Genomic DNA, 25,669 nt, shown 5'->3' with positions numbered 1-25,669 from the left:
GGCAGGTCGGCATATTGATCTGTTGACTGTTTGCAGGTTATGGCATGTCTCGTAGGCAGAGAAAAACTGTTGCGAAAAACTGTCTCGAACACTGTCCACTTAATCAACAGAGTCAGTGTACTGATGAAGGAATAGATTGAATAGATAGATATGGAAGGTTTGCAAAGTGAGCAAAGTATGCAGGTAGCCAATGTTCATGTCACCTAGCTGAGTACAGAAGACAAGCCCTGCTTGCTCTGTTATGGTATTTCTGTCCCTCTCAAACTGTGTTACCGTGTTTACAGTAACAGCACCCCTGGACCCTCATAGGCCAATATTAATCAAAATAGTAATGATAACAATAATATCAATACAATATCAAATATCAATAGTAATAGGCCTACCGGTAATAAAAAAAAAAATGAAAAAAACTGTCTGCAGGGAATGTGTCTGACCAATCATGTTGCGTGTGGGCCGCATAGACCAAAAATATCAGGGCTGATTTTTTGTCCCAGCCCATCCCTGATTACAGTTTTTCTCAGTCGCTTTGGTGCTTTTTTCAGATCAGAATGAAAATTCTCATAACTATTAGTTCAACCTCCACAACATTTAGTCATTTGTGCACATCATAGTAGCAATTTCTCCTTCCTCTGAACAAATTGCAAATACTTTTGGACATGTATCAGTTGCTTTCATACAATTCTCTGCTGTTTTTTAACATTATCATTTGCTTATGTCATGTCAGTCAAAATGAACTATACTTATGAATGCTGAATAGTCGTTCCCAATAAAACTATTAGTCTTCATTTTCATTGCTTGAGTCATTACATACAAAATTGTTGAACTAGTTATCAAATTCTGTCACAATGCTGTAGAATTGCAAAGAGCATACAGTAAAAATGTACGTATTCAGTGTCTTGTATTCACTTACTCATTTAAGTTTTTTCATCAACATTTTTTATTATTATTATTATTATTATTATTATTATTATTATTATTTCCGTACACAGTCGTGGCTTGGTAAATGGGAAAAGAACATAGGGATGGACCCCCACAAAAAGCACCAACTCCTGCAGTTCGCAACAGGTGGCTTTAGTGCTGCTTCAATGGGCAATGAGAAGGCTGAATGATTGCATTATTACAGTTTTTCTCAGTCGCTTTTGGTGCATTTTCTCGAATCATAATAATCATTTGCACAACAGTTAGTGCATTTCTCAAAACTGCAAACTGCACTGCGTAGTTGATAAGCTACAAAAGTGTGTATCATGCTGAGTCATGTTCATATCAAGATAGTCAAACTGTTTTGTCTTGTTGTCAATGTGAAGTTTACTCTGTAAGTATTTCTAATTTCTATTTCAATCTTCTATTTATTTATTTTTTGTAATGACAGACATTGTGACAGTATAAAGAAAACAACGGCTTTTAAAGCATTGTGCAAATGAAAAATGGCCAATACACAGTCAATACATCTTTCTATACATTCTGACGTCCCTGTCTGTCAGGTAGAGCACATATTGTGCATATTTACAACTTGAATTTCCCCTGGGGATCAATAAAGTATCTATCTATCTATCTATCTATCTATCTATCTATCTATCTATCTATATATATATTTATATGCTAGACAGACTATGACAACAGTTATGGCAACTAGTTCAACACATTTGCATGTATGACACAAGTGATGAAATATAAGGCCAATTTGTTGTATGGGGTGGGACTATTCAGCAGGGAACCAGTATAGTGCATTTTGACCAACATGACATTAGTGGACATTACATGAAAATGTAAAAAAAAAAACCAGCAGACTTCTGCACAAAATCAGTTGCATGGATGCATTGCTATTTGATCAAATCAGCTGCATGGATGTACAAAAGCATTGCTATTTGTTCAAAATGGGGAGAAACTGCTTCAGTGACGTGCACAAGTGATAAGATGATATGGAGTTTGAACAAACAGTTTTGAGAATTACCATTCTGATCTGAGAAATGTGCCAAAGTTTTCACTTAGGGGTGTACTCGTTTTTGTTACCAGCTGTTTAGACATTAATGGCTGTGTGTTGACTTTGAGGGGGCAGCAAATGTACACTGTTATTCAAGCTGCACTCACTCCTTTACATTGTATCAAAGTGTAATTTCTTCAGTGTTGTCCCATGAAAAGATATAATAAATTATTTGCAGAAATGTGAGGGGTGTACTCACTGTTGTGACACACTGTATTTGTTCTGCCTCTGGCAAATTAATTACAGTTATAGACCCTTTCAAGAGAGTTCCATTATCAGCATCATAGTTGGCCCCACAAGACTTCCTTTTTAACATTCCATATGTTATCTTAATGCAGAGGAAGTAGATTGGGGCCCAAATAGAACGTTCAAGCATTGTTTTTGTTTACCTTGTTGAAAGGGTCTATAGGCAGTTTAATGACATCTAGTGGTTCATTCTAATGTGCATTTGTTATCTGTACTGTTTTGTTTGATTTATGGCATAGCAACCAGGACAACCATCTTGATAAGCATCAGCACATTTTTGAGTTATTTGCTGAATTATCATCTGTCCACATCCTATATGTTTAAGCCCTCGAAAAGCATTGTCGGTAAGTTTAATAATTGCTTACTTCAAGCAGATTGTACATTTAGAAACATTATTTGGTAGTTTCTGTTAAATCTATATCTGTCAGGATCTGGAGGAAACTTTTGCTTCTCATTTGTATCCCTTCTGTTGCTAAGGAGGCAAAATGGTGATTCTCTTTTAAGAATCATTTAAGTATTACTTTTGTCACAGTTATTTCTTCTAATTTTGCCTTAGAAGAAATAAAACAAGCAAAAGATGAGACACATAGCAATGAGACAAGTAGGAGTCACATAAGAGATATTAGTTTGAGAAGCAGGAGAAATATGGGAGATCTCTTATATGTTTGAGTATAGTCTCACTTACAACTTGTTTCTCCTTAGGAGAAATAATAGAGCAGATGGAGTCACATAAGAGATATTAGTTGGAGAAGCAGGAGAAATACGGGAGATCTCTTATATGTTTGAGTGTAGTCTCACTTACAACTTGTTTCTCCTTAGGAGAAATAATAGAGCAAATGAAGAGACATTGCAATGTGAAATTGTTGAGAAGTAGGAGTTACAATTGAGATATCAGTTTGAGGGTCAAAAAATAGGGCACTCCATAGCATTTCAAACTTTTATTTTATAAAACAAAGCAAAACAGTTGTACTTTAAAAATGGACTTTAAGCAATGGGAGCTTACACAGTTGCACTTTAAAATGGACTTCAAGCAATGGAACCATGTTAATGCCTTGATATGTTCTTTTTATAATGTGTATTCTTCTTTTTTTTGTGTGAGTGCGTATGTGAGTATTGTTTTTAAAAGCTGCACAAGCAAATTGCATTGTACGGACCAACTGCACAATGACAATTTAAGTCTATATATAAATCATACAACATGGAGAAATAAACTAATAAACATTAACATAAACAAACTGAACTTGTGCCAAAGTGTGCCATACTGTGTACAATGGTGGATGAAAGTGTGGGCTGGTCAATCTGCATCTTTTATCCTGGTGGTGGAACCAACCAAAGGGAGGAGGGAGAGAAGAGCAGAAAATAGAACATTGTTAGTTTGTGAGCCACTCAAAAATACATTTGTCTGACCGTCTGCTTTCATAACTGGGAATTTTGATACAGCACAATCATCAGACACTAATCACTTAAACACAGAATGGGGGATGTGATAGCTACCACTCACATTTGCTATATGTTGCCCCATTGAAAATTAGATTTTATTGATATATTTGTCAAGCTTAAACAAGTTTGTTGAATTCCCTCACCTCATAGTGAGTGAGCTTACCGCTAGGCAAAACCTTGTTTTGGTTGGACTAAGCCTATTCAGTGTAAAAAAAACAATAGGCATCTGAAAATAGTTTAGTTCAGAGTCCTGATGTCAAAAAAGTAATTTGGGCATTCTTTTTTGTCATCGGGGAGCTGGAACGCATAACAACTAAATGCAGCGTCGCCTTGTTTAGTTCTGATAGTGGGTTTCAACAGGAACATTTCTCCTGTGATCTGTGAGGTTTAAGTGATGAGTATTGCTGGAACATGTCACACAGTCTCATTGAAGAGCAAATCTGGTGTAAACTGATCCAAAGCCTTGTTGTTCGAGCTCACTAGGCACTGTCTAAAGGACAAAGAACAATAAAATGTGTCATAGCCTAGACAAGTTATGGACAAGGAAGTACAGTAAAGCTGACTCAATATGAAAAAAAAAGCCTTCGGTATCTTCTTTCCATTACAGGGTTTCCCCAGGTTTGACCAACCCAAATAAGACTTTTTAAGACCTTTTTAAGACCACTTACATGAAAATTAAGACCTATATCACACCCATTATGCGGATCTAACAAGTAGCATGATAACGTTACAAAGTGGCTTATATCTTTATAACTAACATTAGCCTGAGGTTAAGCTAACCGGTTGGCTAGCTAGATAATTATGCACTTACCTGGAAAAATGTACCAATGTCTCTTCTAATTTTTGAATTCCACTCTCTCTTCAATCTGGTGTCTGTCAGGAACCTGTGGAACTAACGTGTTTTGTCTTTTTTTCCGTCTTTTGTAGTAGGAATTACACCCAGGCACACAGCAGACATATTCGTGACTAATACAATCCACAACATCCACACACACAACTACAGGTACAGAACTCGAACTTCCCACCCTGAGCATGACGTCAAAACAAGATGGCCGCCGTGTGAATTTGGTGAATAAACGAACAAATAAATATTGCAAATTCAAAAATGAAATGTCGTCCAATTTCTAATACTATACATGGATTTCTATGCAACGTCACGAAAACATGTGTGCGCAACCAAGAGGCAGAAAGCACCATAGAACAGCATAGAGCAATGCAAAAGAGCAAAAGAATAAAATGAATTTTTGTGCTGAAAACTGCACCAATTCAAAATCACAATGGTTAGAGAATGTTAAATATGTTCAATATCCCTAACGGAATGCATGTCTTCGCCAAAAATGCCAAAATACGATGTTATATTAATATTTCAAATGAACGGCAAACTTTGAAATATAGTCTGAAATGAGATGTTATTGAGACAACAGGGGTGTACAAAAAATCAGATTGTAGCTTACAGCAGCCAACTATTTTGGTTAAGTTTATAACGTTGTGGACGGCCACCAAGCGTCTTCTGCCCACGTCTGCGCGCGCATCTAGTTTTGTTGGTAAACGGGAAACCCGTGTATTATTTGATGACAACAATACATTTTAAAAACAGAATACAGCCATTTCTGCTTCAAGCTTGTGAAGAGATCTCTTTTACAGAACTGATGGAGCCTAATCTGAGATTTACCAAATAGATCTGAAATGAGAATTGCATGAGTTTACAGAGAGCTCTCTGGTGGATCAGCCTGAGTAAAATATGAGATGTATAAATTAGACAATATGCATTATTTAAAATATTGATGAGATCTCATTTCAAGTCAAGTCGGCTTTTATTGTCAATTTCTTTACATGCACTGGTCATACAAAGAATTGAAATTTCGTTTCTTACTCTCCCATGCAGACATAGACATGCTTTAAATACAGACATAGACATACTATGGACATAGCCATAGACAATAAACATTAAATTAAAGTGCAAGACTGAAATATAGAACATGTATGTATCAAAATAGAAATATAGGACATATATTAAAAAAAAAATAGAGGTAGTTGTGTTGTATATTTCTATAGTCTTAACAGTTACATGAAGTAACTGGGGGGGTTTGGTAGACAGGATCCTAGTTTCCTAGGTTCCTGGTTGGCTGGTGGGTGGGGGGGGCTGTCAGTGATGGGAGAGTGGGTAGAGTGTTCAGCATCCTGATTGCTTGGTGGATGAAGCTACTTGCCAGTCTGGTGGTGCGGGAGCGGAGGCTCCTGTACCGCTTTCCAGAGGGCAGGAGGCTGAACAGTTCGTGTGCAGGGTGGGTTGTATCCTTGACAATCATTAGTGCTTTGCGGGTGAGGCGGGTGGTGTAAATGTCCTGCAGGGAGGGGAGTGGTGCTCCAATGATCCTCTTAGCTGTGTTAACAGTGCGCTGGAGGGTCTTCCTGTTCTGATCTGTGCAGCTTCCGCCCCACACTGTGATGCTGCTGGAGACGATGCTCTCGATGGTCCCTCTGTAGAATGTAGTCATGACAGGAGGCGTGGCACTTGCCTTCTTCAATTTGCGCAAGAAGTAGAGGCGCTGCTGGGCTTTCTTCGCCAGTGATGCTGTGTTGGTGGTCCAGGAGAGGTCGTCGCTGATGTGCACCCCCAGAAATTTTGTGCTGCTCACTCTCTCCACAGCATCTCCGTCGATGGACAGTGGTGGCAGTTGTTTGTGCCTCTCTGAAAGTTGACAACAATCTCCTTGGTCTTGCTGACATTTAGCAGGAGGTTGTTGTCTTTGCAGCATTTAGCCAGCAGGTCTGCTTCTTCTCTGTAGTGAGCCTCATCGCCCTTAGTGATGAGGCCCACCAGTGTTGTGTCGTCCGCAAACTTCACCAGATGGTTGGAGCTGTGAGTGGTTGTACAGTCATGTGTTAGCAGTGTGAAGAGCAGGGGGCTGAGCACACACCCTTGAGGGGCCCCCGTGCTCAGGGTCAGAGTGCTTGAGGTGTTGTTCCCGACACGTACTGCTTGTGGTCTCTGCAACAGGAAATCCAGCAGCCAGTTGCAGAGGGAGGTACTGAATCCTAGCTTGTCCAGTTTGCTGATGAGTTGTTGTGGTATTATGGTATTGAATGCTGAACTGAAGTCTATGAACAGCATTCTCACATATGAGTCTTTATTGTCTAAGTGGGTGAGGGCTGGATGGAGGGCAGAGCAGATTGCATCCTCCGTGGATCGTTTGGCTCGGTATGCAAACTGGAAGGGGTCCAGGGTGGGGGGTAGGGTGGCTTTGATGTGTGACATGACTAGCCGTTCGAAGCACTTCATGATTATGGGCGTGAGTGCTACAGGACGGTAGTCATTGAAGCATGATGGTGATGATTTCTTTGGCACGGGTATGATGGTGGCAGTTTTGAAAAGTGATGGGATGACTGCTTGCTCCAGAGAGGTGTTGAAAATGTCTGTAAAAACATCCTTCAGCTCTTCTGCACAGTCCTTCAACACTCGTCCTGGTATGTTGTCTGGGCCTGCTGCTTTGCGTGGGTTAATGGTGGCTAGTGTCCTCTTCACGCTGGCAGAGGACAGGTACAGGGGTTGGTCGTGGGGGGGAGGTGGGGTTTTCTGTGGGTGAGTGTCATTTTGTGCTTCAAAACGGGCGAAAAAACTGTTCAGGTCATTTAGCAGAGAGGTGTTGTTCTCACAGCTCCGTGGCGCAGGCTTGTAGTCAGTGATGGCCTGTATGCCCTGCCATAGGCTCTGTGCATCTCTGCTGTCTTTGAAGTGTCTTGTTATTTTGTCTGTGTAATCCTTTTTTGCCTTCCTGATGCCCTGGGACAGGTTAGCCCTCGCTGTTCTTAGGCCAGCTACATCTCCAGCTCTGAAGGCTTTGTCTCTGGCCCTCAGCAGTCTGTGGACGTCTCCTGTCAGCCATGGCTTCTGGTTGGCCCGAGTGGTGATGTGTTTTATTTCTGTAACATCATCGATGCATTTGGTGATGTAGGAGGTCACAGTGTCTGTGTATTCCTCAATGTCAATGTGGTTGTTGTGGGTGGCAGCTGTTTTGAAGATATCCCAGTCTGTTGTTTCAAAGCAGTCCTGAAGTTGTGAGACGGCCCCCTCCGGCCACATTCTCACCTCCTTCAGAACCGGTTTGGTGACTTTTGCTCTTTGTCTGTATCGGGGCATTAGTAGGATGCTAATGTGGTCTGATTGCCCGATATGGGGGAGGGGTTTGGCTTTGTAGGCTTCTTTCTGTGGGGTGTAAACAAGGTCCAGGGTGTTTTGTCCTCTTGTTGGGAAGTTTACATGTTGGTGAAATTTTGGTAGTACAGTTTTGAGATTGGCGTGATTGAAGTCTCCAGCGATGATTGTGAAGGCATCCGGGTGTTCACTTTGTTGTTCACTGACGGCCCGATACAGCTCATTCAGTGCCATGCTCCTGTCACTGTTTTTGTTGCTGGGGGGGATGTACACCGCGACCAGCAGAATCGCGGTGAATTCCCTGGGGAGGGAATTTGTAGATTAAAGGGATTAAAGGGAGTCTACACTGAGATAACTTAACTCTTTTGCTCCGGAGACAAACCTGAGAAGCGGGAGACAAAAGCAATAATCTCATTTTTATATCACTGTGATCTCATTATTGTCTAGGAGAAACAATTGAGAAAGAGAGGAGCTCTCATTTTAACATTTTCTTTCCTCTGGGCTGGATTGAGTGACTTTGTGCCACCCTAGTGGCCATTTTGTGTATTGTCCTGTGTTTGCTTTTGCCTGTTCCCCATGTGCTCTTGGTGCATTCATGGCACTTGGGAATGTCAAGGACCGCCCCTGTGTCGGAATGTGTGACAAACACGGATGCCACAACAAAGGTGGCATTAACCTTTGTTGTGGCATCCGTGTTTGTCACACATTCTGACGGCAAAGCACATGAACACTTGCTGTGGGAAAAACAAAGTAATCACAGGGGCGGTCCTTGACATTCCCATGTGCCACATACACTCACTAATCCTAAATAAACAACTGTATTTGCTTAAAATATAGTGTAAGACGCTTGTGAAAGAAAGATATGCAGCTTTCAAGTGACAAAAATGGCAAATTCTAAGTTCACATTAAAACTGTTGGAATAGGCCACATGGACTACAAACGAACTACAAGGTGACGGCAAAAGTGTTGACGAGCCACCTAACTGGGCAACTCTGTTAGCAAAATCTAGCCCCAGTTTCCGACCTCTGACTCATTACGTGACGTGAATAATGCAGAATGATGATGTTTTTATTGGGACAATGTTTTTTCCGGTGCCCATGAACGCTAGGTAAGTTTACCTGTCTGCTGTCATGTGACTGTCTCCACCCCTTTTCCCATATATGGTCTGCACTTCCTGTCTTGTCAGTTTCCCTCCGTTTCTGCTCACACCTGTTCCCTGTTATTGTCTTGTATGTATGTATGTAAGTAAGTAAATATCAAGTGTGTAGTTTAAGTAGCAGGTAAGAAAAATGAGGTTGAGAAAATCCTCCATTGAAATGCATCGGGTTAGTTTTGTAACGCCAATATGGCAGCAGTTGTCTACTTATATCCCTTTAAGTCTTAAAGTTCACTAATATAAACACTACCAGTGGACTACAAAGAGTATTCTTTGTCTTTCTCTGCAAACAGGATGTTTTACTACATTCCTGTTTGTTATCAACTGTAAAAGATCTGTGGGAGACTGGAAGTGTCGTTGAGTTTTGTCACCATTTCCATTTAAGAACTTCCTCATGCGTCACTTAGTGCTTATCTAAACATCCTCAGATGTTCTTCTTGTATTTGGCCAGTTTACCTCACAAGGTAAAGTGCTGCTTGCATGACATCATAAATGATTATGGATACTGCTCGAGATTGTACTGTCGTTTACATTTGTTATATTGAGATCATCATTTACAGTAGGTAATGATATTCTCCCTCTGGTTTTGAAGAATTTACAATGAAGTTCACTGGAAGGGTTCTTCTACTGGCCATCCTTCTTCAGACCCAGACTGTGTGCTTTAAGATATGGCTCTTCTCAGAAAAACCTCGAACCACCACCCATCAGCAGATGACAGAAACCGCAATTCTAAACGTTTCAGCAGAGGCTTGCAGGACTTTGGCAAAGGCTGAGGGAAGGGACTTTGTGCTGCCGGTGAGACAGGCATCTGTGGTACTTTATGCACACCTACAGACATTTGATTGTTTTTTTTCTCTTTCATGTGTCAGTGTCATGTATGTTGATGCTTTGAGGGGCAGCTGTGGCCTATACTGGTTAAGGAATCAGACTTGTGGCCAAAGGGTGGCCGGTTTGATCACTGACTGGTAGGAAAATTTTAAGTTGAACATGGCTGGGTGAACACCACTCTCCCATGTCCACAACCATGGCAGAGTTGCCCTTGAGTAAGGCGGAGTTCCACACTAACGCAGCAGTGCCTGCTTAGTACTCTGGGTTTGTGTGTGTTCACTAACCACTGTGCGTGTGTGTTTGTGTGTGTTCCCTAATCACTGTGCGTGTGTGTTTGCGTGCGTGCACTAACCACTGTGCGTGTGTGTTTGTGTGTGTTACAGTTTTTCTCAGTCGCTTTGGTGCTTTTTTCAGATCAGAATGAAAATTCTCATAACTATTAGTTCAACCTCCACAACATTTAGTCATTTGTGCACATCATAGTAGCAATTTCTCCTTCCTCTGAACAAATTGCAAATACTTTTGGACATGTATCAGTTGCTTTCATACAATTCTCTGCTGTTTTTTAACATTATCATTTGCTTATGTCATGTCAGTCAAAATGAACTATACTTATGAATGCTGAATAGTCGTTCCAAATAAAACTAATAGTCTTCATTTCATTGCTTGAGTCATTACATACAAAATTGTTGAACTAGTTATCAAATTCTGTCACAATGCTGTAGAATTGCAAAGAGCATACAGTAAAAATGTACGTATTCAGTGTCTTGTACTCACTTACTCACCTAACTACAGCAATGTGTAACTTTACTGTAGTTTTCAAATGGCTGTGCAAGTGCTGTATAGTGCTGTCTTGAGCATGTTCAGGTAGTGTCACCGAGTTCTGACCTTTTTTTGCATTGGAAAACACTGAGAGAACTGTCATAATGAAAACATGACAAAGCCATTTGACTGTCTTGTCCATAAACGATGGTGTCAAGACTTCTAATTTTGATGACACTGACAGTTTCATTGACATGAATACCTGCTTTTGAGGAATGGACTATCCATTTTGAGCAAGTGACGTGCTTTTGCAGGTCATCCACTAGGTTTTGCAGTTTGCACTAATTGTTTTGAGAATTGCACTAACTGCTGTGCAAATGTTAATAGTGATGTGAGAGAAGCACCAAAGCGACTGAGAAAAACTGTAACTAACCATTAATGGGTAAAATGCAGAAAAAAAATGTTAAAAAATGTGAATTTTTTTCCTCTTTAAAAAAATTGACATTTTTTCCTCTTTTTTAAATTTCTTTCAGACAGGTCCACTTTCAGCTGAGTCCCTGGCAATGGCTTGTGCAGCCGCCGACTCTGCCAAACCCTTTCAGACTTCAATTAAAACCATTCGATTTGGCAATGCTGCTACAGATGTTGCCTTCGTCCTCTCACCCGAGCACCATTTTGACAATGAGCAGATTTTAAGAGGCCGTGAGCGCATCAAAACTGGTTTGGAGGCAGTGAAGGCAAACATTAGGTTGGAGAACTTTATTGCAGCCAGATGGACACTGGGAGTAACCCTACACACCTTACAAGTAATTTGGGCTTTTATGTTTTGTTTATTTTTAATAATAGAAATAGATAGTTCACAGTCATCAGACATGTTTTATTCTTTTAAAAATGACTCTGGGGAAATGTCTTACAGGACTTTTACAGCCATAGTAACTGGATTGAGATGGGTAAAAGGGTTCCTTTCTCATCCTTAATCAAACCAGATGTCATAATAAGAAACATTGCAGGTAATCTGTTCAATATTTATTTTCAAGTGTTGTGCAGTGACTACACCGTTTTCCTCACCATTAATTGCAATCGACTCAGGATAGGTTTTCTCTGCCGGACAGTTTTTAAAGGAGATATGGTATCATGGTTTTACTTGGCCAGACTTCTTATGCGTAAACAAACATGGGAGCTTGCAACTTCACATTATTTTCATTTACATACATTTCAGAGCAGGCCTTCTGATAAGAGGGTACATATTTGATACTGGCGTATAAACAATAATAGAAATACAGGTCCCTTAATCTGAGATTGCTAGGCCCTGAAATGGAAACCATGGCTCTTTTTTTAGATGAAAAAACCCCAACATGTGGAGAGTGTGATGGACAAAACTGTAATAACATCCTGCAAAGCATCCTGAATGACCAGCTGCTCACCACTGGATACTTTGGATTGACAAAACCAGACGGTAAAGCGCAAAGCTATGAAAGCAAAGTTTTGAAAACAAAACAAATGCCACACACTCAGAACAAATGTAAAAAGTGTGTATTGTGTACACAGGTAAGTGCAGTCACGGAGGCTTTCCTGATCTAAGTAGTTTACATCCGCCAAAGGGCGGCATCAACAAAGACGACGAGGATTCGATACACGGTGGCCTCCATCCTGTGGCTGTGGAGGTAGCCACCGCTGCCACCAGAGAACTCCTGCAGGACATCAGGGGGGCTGCTGGGGATCAAGACTTCCTAAGGTACTGGGGTGTGTGTGTGTGTGTGTGGGGGGGGGGGGTACACTTACCCTAAGTGACTTACAGTAGCCTATCATAGATAGATAGATAGAAAGATAGATAGATAGATACTTTATTGATCCCCAAGGGGAAATTCAAAATGAATTTATCATGTTGATACCTACAGTATGGTTGATACACATAAACCACCATACCGGGCACAAGCCCATGCTCTTGTTGTGGATCTGGCTGTGGTGCTTTTTCAGCAAAATGAGTGATATTTAGATTGTAATAAAAGAGACACAACACACTAGACCCAACAGTGCTCTTAAGCCTGCTCTGTACTTCAGAAAAGTGCTTTTACTTGCAGCATTGGGATTATGAAACTGTGATACTGTGAAGATGCTGACTCATCTTCTCTGTTTTAAGACACCATTTTAATTGAATGCCTTTTTGCACATACACCTGGCTATTAGCTGAGTAATTGTCTGCAGGTGTGAGTAATGAGTTAATTTGGGCCACACCCATTTTTGGTGCTCTTTAAATGGGCCGGGGTGTTGGTGTGTGAGAGTCCAACTGATATTACTACTATATGCAAGTTATTGTGCGTTGTCCATTTTTAAACAGTTTGTTAAATTAAAGAAGACAGTTGGTTACACTTTACTTAACAGTATCGATATAAGAGTGACATGACACTGTCATGAATGTGTCATAAACAAGTCATAAACGTTTATCACATTACGATTCTGTTATTAAGTGACATTCAGGTTTTGTCATAACAAGTTAGGCATGATGAGTCATGTCACTCGATACTGTCAAGTAAAGTGTTACCAGACAGTTTTCTATAATTATCTTGACAGTTTTGAATCTTATAAATGCAAAATTACATTAAATTTTTTACATTTGGCTGACGCTTTTTTTAACCAAAGCGACTAACAACATGGCAAACAGTAAGTTTTAGAACAATTCTCACAATTTTAGGACAGTTTAAAAACATTAGAGTACAGTAAGAATAAGTGCGTCGGTGAGTGCTGTTTTTAACAGTCATTTGTCAGTTTAAAACGGCTGGTGAGTGCTAGGATCAGCAAGGCTTGTTGTAAGTGTTGCTATGAGAGTAGATGTTCTCTAAAGAGCTGGGTCTTCAGGAGTTTTTTGAAAGTGGAGAAGGATGTCCCTGCCCTTGTAGGAACTGGCAGTGTGTTCCACCAACGAGGAACAACAGATGAGAAAAGTTTGGATTGGCTTGAGCGTACCGGTGGTAGAGCTAGACGTCGTTCGTCAGAGGAGCGCAGCGGTCTGGAGGTAGTGTAAGTCTGTATGAGGGCATTCAAGTAGGTGGGAGCAGAACCGGAGACTACTTTGTAGGCAAGCGTTAGAGACTTGAATTTGATGCGGGCCGCCATAGGTAGCCAGTGTAGCTGGATGAGCAGCGGGGTAACATGTGCTTGGTTGTAGACCAGGCGCGCCGCCGCGTTCTGGATCATCTGAAGTGGTTTCACTGCGCAGGCTGGGAGACCTGTCAGGAGGGCATTGCAGTAGTCGAGTCGTGAGATGACTATTGCCTGAACCAGAAGTTGGGTAGCATCTTGAGTCAAGTAAGTCCTGATTTTCCGTATGTTGTAGAGTGCGAAACGGCATGACCGGGCGACTGAGGCAACATGATCTGAGAAGTTTAGTTGGTTGTCGAGAACAACTCCTAGATTTCTTGCAGTCCTGGTCGGTGAAACAGACAGGGAGTCAAACCATCCACGGATGGTGGATATTCATTTTTACAGATACACATGGAAAGACAATGTTTTTAGGTTCATAATGTGTTTCTTTGTATTTTCTCAGTGTTATGACATGCTTAATTATAACAACATAATCAAGAGTATACTGTTTGTTTGTTTTTTCCGTTTTTAATAAATACATCACTGCATTGCTTTGCAGTATACACAGAGGGCACATTTTTATTTTCCCTCTGAAATAACCACCATTTTTCATGTTTAATCATCCTCATTACTGTGACAGGTTGATGGGAGTGACACGGTCCTCTTCTGTTCTGTGCTTTGTCATCGACACTACTGGGAGCATGGCTAATGACATTGTGGAGGTCAAAAGGGTGACCTCGAGCATCATAGACAGCAGGAGGGGAACACCAGACGAACCCCCTGCCTACATTCTGGTGCCATTCAATGATCCAGGTACCATCAACAGAATCCATTCAAATTTCCATTTTGACAGCATACAGACATAACTGGAGATTGTGGAGAACTTGACACTGAACCACTGAAAAAAATTTTCAGACTTTGGCCCTCTTATAAGGACAACGGATGCAGACATTTTCAAAGCGCAAGTCAACGCTCTCACAGCAACTGGAGGAGGAGACTTCCCTGAATTGAGCCTGTCAGGTCTACAGGTATGTGACCATTGAGACAGCAGGTAGGTAACCATAGAGATAGAATGGAAAAATACACACGTGGAATGTACATGTTGAATTGCTGACTGACTGTTGATCTGCTGATTGAAGGCATCCCATTATACAGTGTCAGGTGTCATCAACATAGTATGAGGTTTATCTGACCGTGCTTCATTCTTTTCTGGTGGTTCTGTGGTTTCCGTGGTTACAGCTGGCTTTAACAGGTGCACCACCGTCATCCAAAATATTTCTTTTCACTGATGCAACGGCAAAAGATGACCACCTGAGGAGCACTGTTCGTGCACTAATTGAAAGGACTCAATCAGTGGTAGGTGTTATTTTTAATAGTTCAAATAGTTAGACTTAGTTCGGCTCATATATAACTCAATATTTTAATGTTTAACATGAAAAAAAAGCTACAAAACAAAACTACCTAAGTGTCCAATTCCACTGTAGTTGACATCTCTGTTCCACTCTCTCCAGGTAAACTCCATGCTGACAGGGGTATTAAGTGGGGCCCGCAGACGCAGAATGCCCAATGACGACCAGCAGAACCAAAGACTGCGCTTCTTTGACCAGTCGTCCATTCAGCTCTACCAGGAGCTGGCCCTGGCGTCAGGAGGCCAGGCCATCCAAGTCACCAAAGAGGACCTGCCGCAGGCCACTAGCATTATCGAAGACTCCACTAGTTCAGCTCTGGTAATGAACAAGAGGGCTGACCACTTCTACCACAGCATTCCTTCATTTCACATGGCCTTCCCACCTGGGGTTCCCTCTGATGAAAATAATTATGTTATATTCTCAGAGCTGATGCCTCTTTGGCACCATTGTTGTTCCATTGCAATACTTAGTTTGCATCCTGTTCTAAATGTCCAATTCTATACACACTTATCAAAGTAAACATAGGTAGTGTCTTAATTAATGTTTTATCAACAGTTTGATTTACTAATTGAATTGACTACAGTGCCGCTGCATACTAGTGATTTTAGCTATTCTAGTTGGTTAAATTACCTCTTGCATCTGAATTCAGACATGGATCACGGAATAGCACTCATGAGAAAAAAAGCGAAAAAAGTATGACCATATTTAGTATTTCCAATCTTCACTCTGAGTTTATTAGATGACCATATTTAGTATTTCCCATCTTCACTCTGGGTTTAGATTACCATATTTAGTATTGCCCATCTTCACTCTGGATTTAGATTACCATATTTAGTATTGCCCATCTTCACTCTGGGTTTAGATTACCATATTTAGTATTGCCCATCTTCACTCTGGATTAGGTGACCATATTTCAGGCTGTGAGGAACCCTGGTAAAGCTGAAAATTTCTCCTTCATTGTGGACGACTCTTTGAGAAAGTTGACAGTGTACATCACAGGCAGCTCGCCCATATTTACCATCATCAGCCCTACAGGTGAGCGGATAAAACTCTTTATACATGTTCTGCTTTTGAACTGTGCCATTTTTTCACTTAAAGACATTCTGTGCATCCAGTTTTTTTACCTTGATATTACAGCTTTGAAGTCATTTTGTTGGTAGACATATACACTAACTTATCTTGTAGCAGGGAGAATGGTGTGCCTTCCACTACTGTCTTATCCATCTACTGAGAACCAGCCTTATTCAGCCTTTACGACAATTTGCCTTATTCACCCGGCGGCCATTACGAGGCTGAGCGGTACACTTGTCATTACACCTCAGTCCAGCAGATGGTCGTGGTAATGCACTCCGTTTGCAAACTGCTGTGTACCCCTCAATCTCATAATGGCCGCCGGGTGAATGTGGCGAATTGTGCAATAGCTTACTAGAATGAAATCGTGTGATATTACCTTGTCAGTCAACATTGCTCTTTAAAGATTATCTTTGCCGGTTCCTATGTTTTGGTTTGTAAGCAAATCCACATGTACAGTCCAGTGGAAAGGGTGCAAGCCATGGCATGAGTAGTATTTACAACAGTGGTGTATGATACAGCTGTGTATAATAACGTTGTGTACTGTATAATACAAATGCTGTAGTGACAATTAGAGGGTGCCCAGTAGCACAAAATGAAATACAGTAAACAGTGAGTGAAAGTATTTAGACAGGCTAGTAGATAGATAGATAGATAGATAGATAGATAGATACTTTATCGATCCCCAAGGGGAAATTCAAGGTCTCCGTAGCATACAGACATCACACACAACATGCACTTACAGCAGAAAAAGTAATATACATATAAGAAAACTCCACTGTACAATAGAAACAGTTAGCCTGGCGGGCCATCCTATATCATTGAAATGTATAGTCTGGAATCGAACCATTCACCTCGCTTAATCCAAGGGGCGGGCAGAGAATTGTCTTTCAAACTGCCTAGGCATGCAATAGGCCAGCGCTACGACCATATCCGTATCCGGTCGGCAAAATGGCAAATACATCCTTCTTCGAAAGGAATGACTTAAGTGCATTGTGTTGCTCAACTTTCAAAGAAAAGCACAAGTCCAACTCCTCCAAAGTTGACTCCAACGCCGATTCAAACAACCGCTCTTCGTTCGCCATAGACACCTTCCTTGTTGTTCACCATCGCAGGACTGTCGTTATCCTGTTAAGCCCGCCTTAAGACTCTCTAACAAAATCGAGCGCTGTGATTGGATGACGTCCACGGCGTCAGCCAATAGAAATCCCTATGGTTTGATACTAGACGTACAGGCTGAGCAAATTAATTTGCCACCGCTAGGGTGCGTCTAGATTTCTAGGCTAAGAAACAGTAGAAGATAAACATGATACTAAAATACTAAATTTACTATAAAAAACGAAATCAAATACAACATATTAGTAGGTACTTTTCTGAGATGGTACTGAATTTTCTCACAGGTGCGACCCAGAATAATACTGAATTCTCTGGAGCTCTGGGAAGCATCCAGACGGCGGGGAATTTCAGGACTGTGCGTCTGAACACCACTGAGCAGGGAGGGGTGTGGGAGATCCGTGTGGACTCCACACAGGCCTACACCGTCAAAGTGATAGGTTGGTATTGGTATCAAAAGGACACATCAAAGACGTCATGCTATAGGCGCAAAACCTGGACCTGTTGGGCCGTGTGTGTGCTGGAAAAGTCTACAGTTCTATGCAAAGTGCCTATCGTAATGCTAAGCTGTACTGCATTTTATCTTTGAACGGAATGGTTAAAGGATTTCATATTGAGGCATATACTGTATTAGTGTAACCTATGCCAATGCCATTCGTGAAGATAAAGCAGTTCTAGAGATAATATGGGCAGAAGCAATCTGTGTATACTGAGTATATTTTAAGCTCCAAATTAAAATACAAATGCAATGACACATTTGATATAATGATAAGAAAGTGGTCTGAAATAGTCATATTACAGAGACGGAATGTATCTACGTAATACAAATATCTTCTTATTTCCAGGTCAGAGTGGCATAGACTTCCTCTTTGACTTTGTGGAGATATTTATGGAACCGCAACCTGGATTTCAAATCTTATCAGGACGGCCATCTGCTAGTAAGACAACATACAGTACATCACAGGCAAAAACAGTCTCTGTTTCCAGCCCAAAAGCACTGCTGGGACTTTTACTGAATCAATATTTCTCTTGTAGATAAGAATGCCACACTTTTTGTGACCGTAACGGGTGAGTCCGTAAGTCTCACTGGGGTCGAGTTGGTTCCAACGTCTGGTGCGCAGCCTGTCAACACAACAGTGGAAGACAGAGGCCAGGGCGACTACCTGGTGACTGTGGACAGACTACCCGAGGGCGAGTTTGCAGTTCGTGTCACAGGGCTAACCGGTGTAGCGTCCAGGACGTCACATAACCTGTTTCAGAGACAGACGTCTACTCAGCTAAGGACCTCTGGAGTCACAGTGACTGTGTCTGTGAGTCCATCCCTATACGATATGACTTTCAGATATTTCTGTCTTCTTTAAGCAACTGGTACTGATCTCTGTTGCACATGGTCCCCCATAGGCACTGGTGAATGACTCTTGGGAGCCTGGCACAAACCTCACCATCCCCTTCACCATAGCCTCTAATGCCAGTGGGTCTGGTAGCAACTTCACCATCCAAGCGAGGAATGATCGCGGGTTCAGCTCCTCTTTCCCCAGCAGTGTGACCCTGGAAGCTGGAGGTCGTGCTGCGGGCACAGTGACCCTAACAGCTCCCTCGGACACAGCCTCAGGCACCGACGTCACGCTGACCATCGAGGCTGAGGCTCCCGGAGGCTCAGACTCCAACTATGCTGTTCAGCGCCTGACAGTCATTGCTAAGGTGATCTTTTATTTTACCCGCAAACGCAGTGTAACCAATAGTTTTTAGCTTTTAAACACATTTGTCTATAGATTTCGTCATTTCACTGCGCTTAAATCAAGTCATCGATTTTAACAGTATACTTATAAAACTGAGAGTTTCATCAAAGGGTCATTTATTGGCTTCATCAGACTACATGCAATCTAAAGTGCAAGTGCAGAAAAAACATGTTTCAGGTGATCCCATCCTCAGTGCCACTTGCAAAATCAGAGTTCAAAGAATATATAGGAAATGACATCATTCACAGGGTAGGTGGCAGATTCAGAACAATGTGTATTTGCACTTGCACTTTAGCTTGCATGTAGTCTGGTGAACCCAATAAATCATCTTTTGATGAAACTCTCTTCTTTTTAGAAGTATACTTTTGAGTGAAATCTACGGTCTTGCTTTGGTAAAGGTATTTTGTTTGGAGCCCAGGCATCAACACAAACGACAGCCACTGTGAAAGGACCAGATTCTTTCTTTGGACATCTTATTTATTTTAACAGGACGTACACCAATTCTTGAGTGAATTTGTATTAATCTCTTTCAGACGACCGACATATTGTCTCCCACATGTGAAGTGGTTAGCGTTAACGCTAATTGCACTGGGAACTGTACTCTTCTCTCCTGGGAACTCTCCGCAAACCTGACGGATGGCAATGGGACGGGCATCGCGAGAATCACAGTCCGCCAGGGCAGCGGTACCCTCAACACCACCGTGGTGACAGGAGTGGACGGACTGAACGTGACCCTGGCCACTTACAGGGCCTCCTGCTGCTCCGAGGAAGTGGAGCTGGTGGCTGTGGACGCAGTGGGGAATGTGGGTGTCTGCTCCAGATCCATAAGAGCCTCGAGTAGCACAGCGGAGCCTCCGACTACAGCCCCGGTTGCAACTACTATGGCCCCAACAACACCCCCAACAACTGCCCCAACTACTTCAATGCACACTGAAAGCATGACATCGCAGATCACTGCAGCTAACAGCACCTCTGGTGGGCAGAGCTCTCTGGCTTCACCTTGTTCATTCTGGTTCAGCCTGATTCCTTTCTCCCTTATAAACATTCTAACACACTAGGCAACACTGCAAAAGCATTCTTTTGTGTCTAGAACTGACTCATGCTACAAATTAGTAATCGTTTAATTAGTTACTAATTTCAATACAAAAAAAGGCATTTATATCAAAGAACGGTGAATCTGTGTACTTTTACATGCTATATCATTAAAGGAGAATTCCGGTGTGATATTGACCTAAAGTGTATTGAAACATGATACCGAGTGTGAACGTATGTCTCATAGCCCATCTCGACTTGTCCCCTGCACTCCAAAATCTGGCGCTAGTTAGCCGATGCTACCAACAACTTTTTCAGTAGTGGTGCTTCGGCATCGGGCTAGCCATGCAAATAAATCACTGTTTTACACCCATTTACGAGGCTCAATGTATCTCCACACTTCATTGGTAGACTTCCTAGGGCCCTGACATTTAAAACGAGACATTGAGAACTTTGAAAAAGCACTGGTAGTTTACTTACAAGACGATTTATACAGACAACATCTTCACGAAGTTTAACGTTTGCAGCCATCTTGAATTTAGTCACGATAAGTCGAGCAACGAGTAAGAATGAACAGGTATGATAAGGGATCAGATTCCAAAAATAATTCAGTGGAAATGCATGGATTCCAGTTTCTTCCAGTAGCAGCAACTGGAATCCATGCATTTCCACTGAATTATTTCAATCAATCAATACCATTCTGTATAGTAAAAGAATTATCTTTACAAAAAGCCACCTTTACAAGAGCTATGAAAGAACAAAACATGTTAATACATGAAGGTTGTAAAATAACACATTTTCAACAAGCTAGACGTCTGCTAGCAACTTACATTTACCCATGCACGTCAGCAGAATTTAGCCTACTTGAGGAATTTACCTAGCGTTTTGTCATTCAACATTGACACTTGCTTGAGAAGTTGAAGTCGTTCTCTATCTCCGTTGCATCATGCACCACGGTGGTTAAAAATGGTACGGTCCATAATAGGGGTGTCTGAAATCGCTTTACATTAAAATGTTCCTACAGTGAAAATAGGAGTTGACTGGTATTGTAGCCAACTGTAATGATATTTTTCATAATATCAGAAAAATGATCTGACCCCCCCCCCAAAACTGATATTTCTGTCTCTTTAGGCGGTACTGGGTCTTCATTGGGGGGTATAGTACCCCCCAGTACCCCCTGTAATTCGAACTATGTGCATGCTGTACCTTTGAACTCCCTACTTGTAGCATCCCCTTCTACATTCCACAGTGGAGAAAAGTTCACCTTGACTAAATAACAATTCATTTTTCTTCGTTAGCAGCAGGTTGGGTTGAAGATATTTAAGTTTCTTACATACTGGAACTTCAAGATACAAGATATATATTTATTATCTTGTTTGGTTCTGCACTTGACTTGAATTAGGAACCTCAGGCACAGATATAGTAAAAAAAACACACATGATTGACCTATTGATTATACAACGTAATAATATTATATAGTGTATAGTACTGTATATTGATACATACAATGCCTATACAAAGTATTCACCCCCCCCCCCCCCCCCCCACAATATGACTTACAGCTGAGGTTATAGTCAGGTGGCTGATGTGGAAAAAAAAAACACTACATTTACAATATGCACATTCATTCTCTAACCACCATGCATCCAGTGTGAGCAGCAAAGAAATTAAAAGTTTTTCTTTTCTTCATGTTCTTCATTTCCCATGTTAGGGAGGCAAGACAGTAAACTACGTGATTCAAATTTTCACTGACTGTGAACAATTACAGTAAAGAATCACACAGATAGATACTGAATGAGATTTACAGGTAGTCTTGCTATCACCAGACTAAGCTCACTTTTTTAAGATTGAGCTGCAGGAAGAATAGTTTATATGCTAATATCTGAATACCCTTTTTGTGTATTGTGTAGACGAAAAAAAAAAAATTACTCAGTGAAATTACTATTTTGTGTTTTGACTTGGAAAAAAAAAAAAACACTTGTGTTTGTTTTCAGTGTGTAAATAAACCAACACAGTCTCACCCCTAGTCGTCACATATTGTGGCTTGGACATTGATCCCTGTCGTCAACAGTTGAAGCAGAAGGTACCCCCAGAGCCATATAAAGGTAGAGTTGCGACAACGCCATTGACGCTAATGTTCCATTTTTTCCCCCAACAATGGCAGCTAATGGAAGCCTCAAATAGTTCCCGGAAGTTAACAATTAATATTAGCAGCAGTGCAGTTACAGCAGTATAGACTGTTTGTAGCCAACATTTCAGACTTAGATTTACATTCCTTTGCCTCATCCGAATAATAATAATAATAACAGTAATAGTAGTAAAGTAATAGTAGGCTATCAATAGCCTTATTATAATAATAAACGATGTATGTATCGACTATGACTTTTCTGCTGCTCAGTCTTTATCAGTTCCTCATCAAATAAATTAAAAGAGGCTAAAAGCCCAATAAATGTGCCGAATATAAGATAACCCTTGCCTATCTTTATTTCAATTAGGCAGCACTACACCACCACGAACAAGCTGTCATTACGTTTTTGCGTTTAGTACGCCTACAACTTTTATGATGTGACGTTTCTTGGGCCATTAGCTTCACCATCACGTCAAGTTGTAACGTATGCGCAATGCTCATCTAGGCTATGGATTTAAGTGGCTTAAAGGCAGCAAAAGTGGGATATAGTGCATCTGCTTCCCCAAAACAATTCCTCCATAACTGTGTATTTAATTGTTTGATATGTGGATAACTTTCAGTGGACTAAACAAAAGGTAAAGATTTTGTTATCACACGGCTAGCTGGTTCGTTATATGGCGAAGCATACAGCCAACTTTGTTTGCAGCAGTGAAGCTGAGTTTGTTGTTAACATTGTTGGTAACTGTCAGGGAATTTAACCCCAACATATAGATACAAGAACCACAACACGTAGTATGGCTTTGCCCACAAACTCTGGTACCAAGAGGAGAGCCTGCTAATGTAAGGCAGAATTCCTCACACGTGACATACTGTACTCTTATCTCACCCACACACACACACACAGACAGGGTGCAGTTCCTGTCTGTCTGGGTGCACACTTGTACTCTCGGTTCTTAAAACTCAGCACAACAACATTTAACTCGTTAAAACTCAGCACAACAATATTTCTGCTTACACAAATGGTTATACAATGATAATAATAATTTCCTTACAGTAACGTAAACGTTTCTTCAGTTAGGAGCAGCCTACTACTGTTTTTTTTTTTTTTTTTTTTTTTTTATGTTGCACTCTTTTTCATTGGCAAAAGCTAGCCTATGCAGATTTGAGGGAGCTGCAGCTATTAGCATCAGCACGCCCCCCCCCCCCCCCCAAAAAAAAAAAAACATAAACAACTGAAGTCAAACAAAAGGCCAATAATAAATTATCATTTTTTTAAGAAATTCTGCCAATTTGAACTTAAAGTATTGTTAAATGGTGCATTGTCACTTTAAGAGAGTCTAAACGGTTCTCATAACGTCATTTTGCCAGCTGTTGCTCACAAAGGATACAAGGATACAAGGATACAAGGAAGTTTATTGTCACATGCATATAGTTACTGGAAGTAAGAAATGCAGCGAAATTATGTCTGGTGTCAGCCTATTTGTGCATTAATGGGGGGTAAAAAGTGCAGTAGAAGAGGGGTTTAGTAGATTAAGTGGCAAGGGCTGCATAAAAAAAGGTGGGGGAGGATTGGGATTGGGTGGGGGGCACCAACAAGGAGCACCCAAGAGCAACAGGGGCAAGGAAAAACTCCCTTACCAAGGAAGAAACCTTGGGCAGATCCACGGCTCAAGGGGCTAACCCAACTGCCAGGGGTCTTGGTGTGTGTGTTGGGGGGATGACAGGGGAGATGGGATAGTGTGCTGTGTATGTGGGGAGAGGGCAGTGTGCAATATGTGTGTTGGAGAAGCTTCCTCATGCTGTGTATTGGGGGGGGGGGGGGGGGGGGGGGGCAGTGTGCTGTAAGTATGTTGGGGATGTGTGTTGGAGAAGCTTCCTGATGAAATAATGTGCTGTGTATGTAGGGGGGGGGGGGGGGGGGGGGGGGGCAGGGACTTACTATTGCAAGCAGAGTACTGTATGTATTGTATGTGAGTGATGACAGTGAAGATGTGTGTGTGGGCGGGAGGGGAGTGGAGCAGTGACTGTGTGTGTGTGTGTGTGTGTGTGTAGGTGGGTAGGTGGGGGCAGTGTGCTGTAAGTATGTAGAGGATGTGTGTTGGAGAAGATCCTGAAGACAATGTGCTGTGTATGTGGGGGGGGGGCAGTGTGACACGTTTTGGTGCGCGCACTCAAGTGGATGCTACAGCGGGTGGTTTTGCAAGCCACCTACAGCGCAGGCACGTTTACAGTGCTGCTGGGCTGGGACGCAGGGCAGACCGGCGAGGACCCAAGGACCCAAGTTCACCCTCTCCTTTCAGCTGTGGGCTTTGCCATGAGACTAGTGTCGTCTGGAAGAAGAGACACGGGCCAAGAGCAACTGCTGGATGTCTGACTTCTCCGGGATGGCGTCCCATCATTCTTCTGACTTCAGACGGCAACAAAGCGGCAAGATCCACTGGGCAAGGTCCTTCCACCTGGACGCAGACACATAGAGAGCCAACCTGTTTGCCGCACTGGGCTACTGCAATGTCCGAAATGATGAGAAGCAAGCAGAGCTGTGGCACACGCCCCAGCATGCCGACCATCCACGGGTCTAAGTACCCGTCTCTCTGTCCCCGCTCACTTCTTCTCAGTCTTTCACGGGCCTGTCAAATTAAAGACAGAAAGCCCCCAAACTGTACTTAAATAAAAACATGATGAAAATAAAGCTTGAGTGTCTCAGGACATGGGTGTTGTTGGTTTTCTGTTCTTTCCAGAGCATTGAAGTATCACACCACCGCCACAGAAAGAGAAATACTACATGGTCCTATGCAGGATTTCATATATTAACGTGACAGACACAGATTGTTGTAGGCCAGTCACCCTCTCCCACACCACCTGTACCAAGGCAATTAAGTAGATTTGACAATTCAGATTGTCAACAACTCTCAAGCATTGAAGTATCACGCCCAGAAAAATTTAATATATATCAACGTGAGAGACATAGATTTTGTAGGACCTACATCACCTGCCGTCGATTGCTATCCAATGGCACTCCTCCTCTGCCGAGACGTTTTGGTGCGCGCACTCAAGTGGATGCTACAGCGGGTGGTTTTGCAAGCCACCTACAGCGCAGGCACGTTTACAGTGCTGCTGGGCTGGGACGCAGGGCAGACCGGCGAGGACCCAAGGACCCAAGTTCACCCTCTCCTTTCAGCTGTGGGCTTTGCCATGAGACTAGTGTCGTCTGGAAGAAGAGACACGGGCCAAGAGCAACTGCTGGATGTCTGACTTCTCCGGGATGGCGTCCCATCATTCTTCTGACTTCAGACGGCAACAAAGCGGCAAGATCCACTGGGCAAGGTCCTTCCACCTGGACGCAGACACATAGAGAGCCAACCTGTTTGCCGCACTGGGCTACTGCAATGTCCGAAATGATGAGAAGCAAGCAGAGCTGTGGCACACGCCCCAGCATGCCGACCATCCACGGGTCTAAGTACCCGTCTCTCTGTCCCCGCTCACTTCTTCTCAGTCTTTCACGGGCCTGTCAAATTAAAGACAGAAAG

General features: G+C 42.1%; 1 protein-coding gene and 1 long non-coding RNA gene across 3 annotated transcripts; one reads left to right on the top strand and one right to left on the bottom strand.

The window, feature by feature from the left end:
- Window positions 1–672: 672 nt before the first annotated feature.
- On the bottom strand, window positions 673–18,082 carry LOC121684208. The gene is made up of 3 exons (XR_006023064.1): window positions 17,778–18,082; window positions 3,382–3,384; window positions 673–686 (listed from the first exon to the last, which is right to left on the bottom strand). It is a non-coding gene; the product is annotated as an uncharacterized LOC121684208 (long non-coding RNA).
- LOC121684207 (von Willebrand factor A domain-containing protein 7-like) lies at window positions 9,369–20,192 on the top strand. 2 transcript variants are annotated; one of them, XM_042064174.1, is made up of 16 exons: window positions 9,369–9,443; window positions 9,572–9,774; window positions 11,103–11,375; window positions 11,486–11,579; window positions 11,909–12,025; window positions 12,118–12,304; window positions 14,291–14,463; window positions 14,566–14,678; window positions 14,890–15,006; window positions 15,162–15,377; window positions 15,962–16,094; window positions 17,531–17,683; window positions 18,089–18,181; window positions 18,279–18,553; window positions 18,645–18,944; window positions 19,516–20,192. In XM_042064174.1, exons 2-16 carry the CDS (start codon window positions 9,580–9,582, stop codon window positions 20,038–20,040), a joined length of 2,964 nt encoding a protein of 987 aa, XP_041920108.1. In that variant the 5' UTR covers window positions 9,369–9,443; window positions 9,572–9,579; the 3' UTR covers window positions 20,041–20,192. The 2 variants fall into 2 exon arrangements, with proteins under 2 accessions (XP_041920108.1, XP_041920109.1); XM_042064175.1 differs by lacking the exon at window positions 9,369–9,443 and having other exon boundaries at window positions 9,456–9,774.
- The last annotated feature ends 5,477 nt before the right edge of the window (window positions 20,193–25,669 follow it).

The sequence above is a fragment of the Alosa sapidissima genome, chromosome 15 (genome assembly GCF_018492685.1).
Source record: "Alosa sapidissima isolate fAloSap1 chromosome 15, fAloSap1.pri, whole genome shotgun sequence".
Taxonomy (NCBI): Eukaryota; Metazoa; Chordata; class Actinopteri; order Clupeiformes; family Clupeidae; genus Alosa; species Alosa sapidissima.
The sequence above is the reverse complement of the archived record's forward strand: the minus strand, read 5'-3'. Positions and strand labels throughout refer to the sequence as shown.

What these genes read in the sequence shown, in the direction of transcription:
- LOC121684207 (XM_042064174.1), top strand. Translation starts at nt 9,580, where the DNA reads ATGAAGTTCACTGGAAGGGTTCTTCTACTGGCCATCCTTCTTCAGACC. An exon ending in GAAGGGACTTTGTGCTGCCG is followed by an intron (nt 9,775 to 11,102) that starts GTGAGACAGGCA and finishes AATTTCTTTCAG; the next exon opens with ACAGGTCCACTTTCAGCTGA. An exon ending in TAACCCTACACACCTTACAA is followed by an intron (nt 11,376 to 11,485) that starts GTAATTTGGGCT and finishes AATGTCTTACAG; the next exon opens with GACTTTTACAGCCATAGTAA.